General features: G+C 34.9%; 1 protein-coding gene across 2 annotated transcripts; it reads right to left on the bottom strand.

Moving 5' to 3' along the window:
• Nucleotides 1-859: 859 nt before the first annotated feature.
• Nucleotides 860-4491, bottom strand: LOC103719648 (TPX2 (targeting protein for Xklp2) protein family). Of its 2 annotated transcripts, none has more exons than XM_008808989.6 (10): nt 4281-4491; nt 3416-4000; nt 2951-3331; nt 2804-2862; nt 2481-2555; nt 2277-2376; nt 2019-2090; nt 1753-1863; nt 1549-1659; nt 860-1316 (listed from the first exon to the last, which is right to left on the bottom strand). In XM_008808989.6, exons 1-10 carry the CDS (start codon nt 4347-4349, stop codon nt 1152-1154), a joined length of 1728 nt encoding a protein of 575 aa, XP_008807211.4. In that variant the 5' UTR covers nt 4350-4491; the 3' UTR covers nt 860-1151. The 2 variants fall into 2 exon arrangements, with proteins under 2 accessions (XP_008807211.4, XP_038989701.3); XM_039133773.3 differs by having other exon boundaries at nt 3416-4019; nt 4281-4490.
• Nucleotides 4492-8247: the final 3756 nt, after the last annotated feature.

The raw sequence follows: 8247 nt of genomic DNA on the forward strand, positions 1-8247 counted from the left end.
AACAGCTTTCCTGTGTTCTCTAGGCAATGCTCATAAGTTAAAGTATTATCTGTTACGAGTTTTTGGTAGGTTGATCATAGAAAGAAAGCACTAGCAAAGATATTTAATTTCAGTTGTTCATGTTTGTTTTGTTTACTTGGATTGCTTTTGAATATATTCTGGACCCATTCTCTATTTTGCAAGATATTGAAATACTAATCTTAATTAAACCAAAGAGATGTATAGACTTGTGATGAAATTTTCACAATATCAAAATAATAAAATTTGAGATTCAACTTTGTTTTAAACTTTTCAAGTTCATTTCCCCCACCTTCACTTCCTAGATCCTATTATGATTTGGTTCTTACCTCACGTTTTGCTATCAAAGAATTTTTTAGGGCAATTGTTCTTAAATAATCATACAATTTCCTTATCATGATTTATAAATAGTTCTGAATATTAAAAAAAAAAGCCTAACCAGGTAAATTGTTCGATGCTGACATGTTTAAGAACTAGAACTTGTAGCGCATTTTTCTTGTAGCAGCAACTACATATGGAAGTGAGATGATTGATTATTTCAACACTCTTTTCACTTCTACTAGTTTAATAGGTGTCAGCACCTGGCACAGCCATAACCATCTGGTACTCACTTTGTAGTAGGACTAGTGACCATTTATAAAAACCCATTCATGGCTTTTTAGATGCATAGGAAATCCTCAAGGCTCTTCTTGAAAAGCCACACTAAAATAGCAGAAAAAACTTTAAGCCTTATTTCAACCCTGTATTTTTTTATTGGTATTCTCTCTCTAAATCTTCATTTATTCTTCTCTTCTTTTTTGTAAACCAAATGTAGCCCACATAAGATTTGGAATATGTGCAAAATGAACATGTTGTAATACGCATTAAAAGACATGGAATTACAGATTTCAATTTCATGCAGAAAAGTTTTTGAATTGTTCTAACAATGCAAAGCACAGCCTAAAGTACAAACTAGAATTGAACAGTAAGATTGCATCCAGGACTAAATCGCATGACTATTTATCACGGGTCATAATGAGCCTTTGAAATATACATTCTTTTCCCAAAAGCCTCCAACACCATGCTGAAATGCATGAAATTTTTAAACCTTAGCAGGACAGTGGCCTCTTAGTTATGTTTGTTAGGTAGTGGAATTACAAATTGGTTGGTGTTTCACTATAGTCACTCTTCTCTGTTATACTGATTGATCTAGTGCTCCTGAAGGAAGGTTTTGAAGGAGGCACATTGTTAAGCTCTGAATCTGCTTTCGAATTGCTTGTCCTTCTATGTTTGGGAGACTGGTGTTGTATTAATTGTATCTGCAAAGCATACTTGACAACTATTAACTATAATGCTTATTTCAAGAAAGCAAAGGCAACAAATTAATGTAAGCTCGTATAACATTGAGAAATCAATAAACAACAACTTGTCTTCTGGCAAATGTAAGGGCTAGCAAATCTAATCTTCTTGGAGTTGTAAGAAATTTGTCATTGATACAGGTAGTTACAATAAGCTGCATAGGTCAGTAGAACAATAATAGAAGAATTATACCTTTTTCATGTCAAAATTTGTTGGTTTTATATTGTGGTAGAAATCTGGCAATGGTCTGGCCTTAAAGCAAAGGCTCTGGTTTGATTTTCTCAATTCATTTTCAGCTTTTTCCTGCATAGATAAGGTAACATAAGTGACTGCATGAGATCGAAGAATATTATGGTAATATGCACGACTTGGTACTAAGTATAAGAAAAATGGTACCTTTCTCATCTCTACTTTTGGTGGTTCAATATTGCGATAGAAATCTGGCAACGGTCTGGCCTTAAAGCAAAGACTTTGTCGCAATTTTCTTGATTCACTTTCAGCTTGTTCCTGCACATATAAGGTGATCATAAGATTTAATGTGACTAATGGGAGAGAAAGACAAACTAAAAGAAGAGACAGTACCAATTGCTGTTTTAGTTCAAACATAGGGAAGTTAATCATTTCGATATCAGATAAAAAATTCCATAATTAACAGAAAAGACCTTAGATGTTTCTTGAAGTTGCAGTTTCTTCGCCCCCTTTTTGTCAAATTTGTCTTCCAAATTATGAAAAAGCTGACACAATTGCAGATAGGGGAATCAAAAGCACAGAAAAATACTGAACTTTACCCGCATGAAGATGAAGCATTCAGCCAAAATATAATTAATTTAGGTGTACAATTAAGCAATCCAGATGAACCATTACAGACAGGCTTCTACTGCTATGTAGGACATTTAAATCTTCTAGATGAAGGCTTTTACCTCCTTCCGTTTTTCTGCCCTTTGCTGAGTTTTGAAGCTAAAAGAAGCAGCAAGTGGGCTACACTGTCTGTGTCCTTTAATACTTGAAGATTTCGAGTAACTGTAACATTAATAGTCATTCATTAGAATTCATTCTTTTTAATCATTCAGAGATATTATCACCAACAAGAAAATTAAACAATGTTTTGTTGAAGCACCACTAACTCGAGAGAGAGTGTTTGCAACTTCAAATCTGCTATTTTCTTCTTAAAAGATGATTGTTCTGGCGGTGTTTTGGTCCTGAAATCATAGACCAGCATATAAATTATGCACAAAAATTATATTACTAGAACTTCAGAGTGTGACATACAGGGTCAAATCTTTCAATACCTGCAAGAAAGAAAATTTTCAGTCAAATTACCAGGACTTCTTAATATAGAATATTTACAAAAACCTTTTTCTTCCTCTTTCCTATGACTAGGAAGCAAATTGTGGACAGAGTAAATGTTGTGCAAAAGCATGCAAGCATATCTTGACCCACATAGTACCTTCCATGTTCTGATTGAGGAGTTAGGGAAACCAATTTTGTCACTCCATTTGAAGATGCCTGCAATGCACAACTAAAAGTCTGGCTTAGCATATGAATTAAACATCTCACATTGCATGAAAAATTCTTCTAGTAGGCGGAGGAGCACCTTTGGTGGTGTTCTAAAATGATGTGACCATTCTTGAGAAGCTTTTGGTATAACACTAGCAGCTTTCGAGCTTGCAACCTTCTCAAGGATCGACAAACTTTTACTTTCTGAAGCAGTAGTTGCTCCGCTTTGATATTGGGTTACATTGATTGACATATGCAGTGATTTTGGAGTTGATTTCTTCTTCTCAATCGAACCCATGCCACGTTTCCTAGTGCTGCTTGGAGTGGTATCGTTTTCTTTAATGCGATGAAAAGATGTCGTTGATTTTGCTGGGGAAAATGGAGGCTTGGATGATCTACTAACCGACGATTTTAAAACTGGACCTCTTGATTTCTTTCCAACTGAATCTACACTGTCCTTATTGGTGACAAAACTTTCCTGGAAGAACCAAACTTGTCATGATAGATTTGAAAACCACATCTTTCAAATACAAAATTTTGCATGGCAACAAAAACAAATTACCTTTAGTGGTTGATTCTCAGAAGGACTGCATGTATCAGGCTCGATCACCGAGACCTTGTTCTGGTTTTCAACATCTTCAACAACATCTGAGGATTCAATTTGCGAACAGGATCCCTCAAGGATCTCATCTTCTAATATTGGACCAGCTTTGTCCACCTGTCCTGTTCCTGAAACATGGTTTTCTCCACCTGGGCTAGAACTAGCAGCATCGGCGGCCACCGTCGCAACTCCCGGTGCTTCAATGGTAGTCATGATGTCGCTAACTTCTTTAGATTCGACTTCTGGATCGGAAGAGTCGATGTGGCTGTCATCGTTGCCGAATCTGTCATTGGCTTCTCTTTCAGGAAAAATAGTTGCGATGGCATTGCCATGCTCCAGAACAGAGGCTGGTTTCCGAGCAGCCATGTTCCTGTAATGAGCTTCAAAGTAAGCCTTCTTCTGAGCAACCGAGCCCGGTTTCGAGTACTTCCCAACCTCTTCCAAGTATCTGTTGTGAGGGAAGGATGACCACTTTCCCCAGTCCAACGACTCCGACAAGTACCTCCCGAAAGAGATCGATCCCCCTAGTGCCGAAGCTAAATTCACCTGCGGCACCAGAATTTTCCTACATTATAATCTAATATCAGAAACTCATCATGAAAAACAGCCATTATAAGATGTTCCAAAAATGTAGAAAAGGAGGAAGATCTTTCAAATTTTAAAGCATTCCTCACAGTGGTACTCATGAAAGAAGTGCATCAAGAAACAGTGAGATCATGCATTGAGGTGTGTATCAAATCTCAAACCCATCGACGGAAGTATGAAGAGCCCAAAAAAGAATGATTGGTGAGTTCATGCATTGAACTTGTATTCTTTCTTTCTCTACCTCTCTGTCCTGATTGGAGGCTTCAGGAGCATGACAATAGTCCTGCAAAAGACAAGAAGAGTCTCCCATTTCCTCTCAAAACTTCTCTCCTCTCCTCTGAAATGGCTCCAAGAGATCAGTGGGAGTGGGGAGACTAAAGAAGATTGGAGACTGTATCAAAAGCTTCTTTTTGTGGCCTCCGTTACATCCTTGACTTCGGGTGGGCGTGGCAGTGCCTCTTTTTCCTTTGAAATTTGAATATTTTTAGTATATATTTAGTGCGGGCTCCATGGTTTTAAACGTTCAAATCGCAACGGCTATTTTTCGGGGGGGGGGGGGCCGGTGAGCTTTTTAATTCGGCGTTTGATATAATATGCACTCTTTTTCAATAGATGCACTCCGTTGTGCGGATCCTTTTCCTTTCCACTCCCCCCATCTATGTGAAAAAAGGGAAGCAAGGGGATTGAATTTATCAGCCACAAAAGGAGAGCCTTTGATGACAGAATCCTGTTTCTTTCAGAGACCTGATGGAAAAGTTGGGGAGTGGCAGCATCCCCTTTTCTAACTTTCCAGATGGAGGAGGATTTAAATTTGAAACTGGGAGTGCAGGTGTTGTGATGGTTGCATAGGAAATAGATAGCTGTGGTGATGACTATTAAGTATTTTTTGATAATATATTTCCCATTTAGTTATGTTTCTTTCTTAATCATTGGTTAAGGGTGAGTATGGAAGAGTGTTTTGTTAAAAAAGGAGTATTTGTGCAAGTTTGGCAAGATATTTCCTATCCATCAAATGCTCCAATGGCAGGGTAGTTCGAAGCTTGAAATTTAAATTTTGTTTAATGTTTCTATAGAGGTGCAATTTGAATTTTAATGTTTTAAAGTTTGAGGAATTATGTTGGATGGACCTTCCGACCGTCTCGCAAAAAAAAAAAAAAAAAAAAAAAAAAACATGTTCTCTCCACCTATAAAGAAATAAGACTATATAAGATGAAAGACAGAATTAGTTGAATATTTAGTTTCAAGTAGAAAAATGGTGGGCCAAATTTGAATAAAAAATATTTGCCAAAATTTGTATAGATCCATCAAAATAACTTGGTTCTGAAAATAATACAAAAGTAGGCTAGTGGATCTTTTGGTTCACACTCCTAGCCTTACATGGATAAAAGGCTAGGAATGTATGTAGTATGCTCCGATTCATGCACATTAAACCACTACTACATATATTAAGCTACTATTTTCTGGCCATAGTTATTATATATACTAATGTTTAGCATATGCAATGCATATGCCTTTCTTGGAAAGGAGACTAGGGATGTCTCTATTGTGCACAGATTCATAGATATGCTAAGCTACTATCTTCTAGGCATAGTTGTGATATATGCCATCTTTAGCATCTATAATGCACTTGCTTTTCTCGAAAAGGAGAGAGAAAGACGGGGCGTGGGGTGGGGAAGGAGAGTTGAGGAATCAATCTCCTATTTTTAAAAAGAGAGTATCACACCCCTAGCCTCAGAATTATAATTCGAGAGCATGATAACTGTCGTATACTCATAAGAGTTGGCTCTATAAGCATGCAAGGTATACCACCTGTCAATTAATCCAACATAATTTAGAAATCATATAATTCATATATAGGCAATAATGATTATCAGGATGACCAAACTATCAAACAATATCACATATACTTATGCACACCACCATAAATCATAAATAAGGATCTTCTTCCAAAATTACAACTTAAAATTTTTAGTATTTAAGTTGTTTATACATGATCCCTAAATAACACTTCTAGTTTATACAGACTAACCAAGATTAGATTTACATTAACTACGAAGACACTCTACCTCTAAATACTTTACCTAAAAGTCGGTACAGGCCTAGTCTTTGGTCCTTGAATCTGAAGCCAAAGTGGACCCAAGGGACAAGGGTGGACCTATAAACCCCTCAACCCCTAAGTTCTAATTGTCTATTACATGCTTGAGAGGGAGATCAATGGCCACAAGTAAAACCAAATTAAATGAAGATTTCTAGTGATGGAAAGAAAAACAATTGTCAACAAGCCAAAGGGAAGAGGAATAACTTGTAGATGTTTCAATGGATTTTGTCTTATAATTTAGAGCATAATCCCTATATAGCCCAAAGAATCATTATATGATTATTAACCATAAATAGTTAAAGGTCTACGCTTTAATTATGGTGCAAGTTTGCGATTATCAAGGACAAGACACACAGAGAGAGAGAGAGAACTAATTCATGCATGAGATTATTAGATATGGGGGTTTAGTATTAGTAGAAAATATAGTAAGAATTCCATGAGACTAAAACATCAAGATGTAATGATTAAGTCAAACTTGGGACCTGGCCCTAAATGTCAAATACCCAATAAGGAGTTAAGGATGCTAAATTTCACAACAACACTATTTGATAGTTCTTATTAGACCAAGAGATTGATAAAATAGTGCTTAAGCTCTAGCCTCTAAAATGTTATTATTAACTAATTTTGATTTATTCATCAAGGTTAGACATCTCAAGAGAAAACATCTTGTGGGATAAAAGACAATCACAAGATGTGGAACCATCTAGGGTTATATATTTCTTGCAAAATTCATGTTATAATTGCAATTAAAAATAAAATTATTTCTAGCCTTGAAGGCTTGCTATTTCTGGCCTTTCAAGCTATCTTGAAGTGGCAAGCAAGGGTTAGTATAGGTTGAACACTTTTTTTGAAGAAAATATAAAGAACTTATGGACATTAGATTTGGAAGAAATTCTGTCCTTCTCAAGAAAATTTTATCTTCTACACATATGGTTCCATGAAGCACATTCTGAGATTTTTATTATATCAAATATGATAAGCTTGTGAGAGACTAGCCTAAACAACATGGAGCAAAGAGGCTAAGAAGTGCATAGGGTTACTGATTTAAAGATTTATATTGTTGACTATGCTGTATATCACTAAAAATATTCAAAGATCAAAAATTATGTATTTTGATAGTCTCTAATGTATGCACTATGCAGATGCAAAAATTGATGATTTTCATTATAATAGTTAATAAAATACATGATTGAATATTTAAATATAAAATCAACTTATTGATCATGATCTACACACATGGATATATTAAAATTCATTGATCCTTAGATCATAGTTAACCTGTTTTCATATTTTTGAACCATCCTTTTTTTTAATCCACGTGATACATATGTCAAAGACCACGAAATTACATGAGTTTAGATTTATAAGTATTTTTAGTGATACAGAACATGATCAACAGTGTAAATCTTCAATTAGATGTCCTATCATTTATTTGGAGTTGAGAGAAGTACAAACATTTTTTTAATAGTATTGTCCAATCCTTTTGATTGAGTAAGCCCAATAATAGAGCGGAATTTGGAGATATATAAATTAAATAACTAAAAATTATTGTAATCTATATGAAACTAACAAATCTTTTCAAACTCACAACTTTTCATAGAAATCAAATTTTAATGACCTTAGACTTGTATAAGATGTTTTTTGATATCACACGCTTAACGAAATTCGAATATTTTTTAGAAAAAAAACTAACCAAAAGCTATAGTTATAATTTATTATCCATTTTTTCTGATTTTTAGATTCTTCTAAAATTTAGTTTAGATGGTTAAAATTTTCTAAATTGTATTCAAAATTAATAACTTCTTTTGGAAAAAAACTTTGTTTACACTGTATATAGCCTAAATTTAAAATTTTTAGATATTTTTGTCCTTGTCCTGCATAGATACACTCAAGGGATGCGGTTAAGTCAAGTTGAATGCACCTAAATTTATAACTTGTGCACACAATCCCTATACAAATTAACATATTTTAATACCGAAAGCACATAATATTTGGGTGATGAATGCAAATACTAAATTTGCAATACCAAGGTGGCGAGGCTAATGGCACCAAAATTTCAGATTTGGGCTATTCTTGCTATTTAAAGAAATCTAGATAGGCAAAAATATAG

The sequence above is a fragment of the Phoenix dactylifera genome, chromosome 4 (genome assembly GCF_051530095.1).
Source record: "Phoenix dactylifera cultivar Ajwa chromosome 4, Ajwa_hap1_PhDact_Kaust_v1.1, whole genome shotgun sequence".
NCBI lineage: Eukaryota > Viridiplantae > Streptophyta > Magnoliopsida > Arecales > Arecaceae > Phoenix > Phoenix dactylifera.

What these genes read in the sequence shown, in the direction of transcription:
- LOC103719648 (XM_008808989.6), bottom strand. Translation starts at nt 4,349, where the DNA reads ATGGGAGACTCTTCTTGTCTTTTGCAGGACTATTGTCATGCTCCTGAA. An exon ending in CTGAGAATCAACCACTAAAG is followed by an intron (nt 3,332 to 3,415) that starts GTAATTTGTTTT and finishes TGGTTCTTCCAG; the next exon opens with GAAAGTTTTGTCACCAATAA. An exon ending in CCTCAATCAGAACATGGAAG is followed by an intron (nt 2,556 to 2,803) that starts GTACTATGTGGG and finishes CTATGATTTCAG; the next exon opens with GACCAAAACACCGCCAGAAC.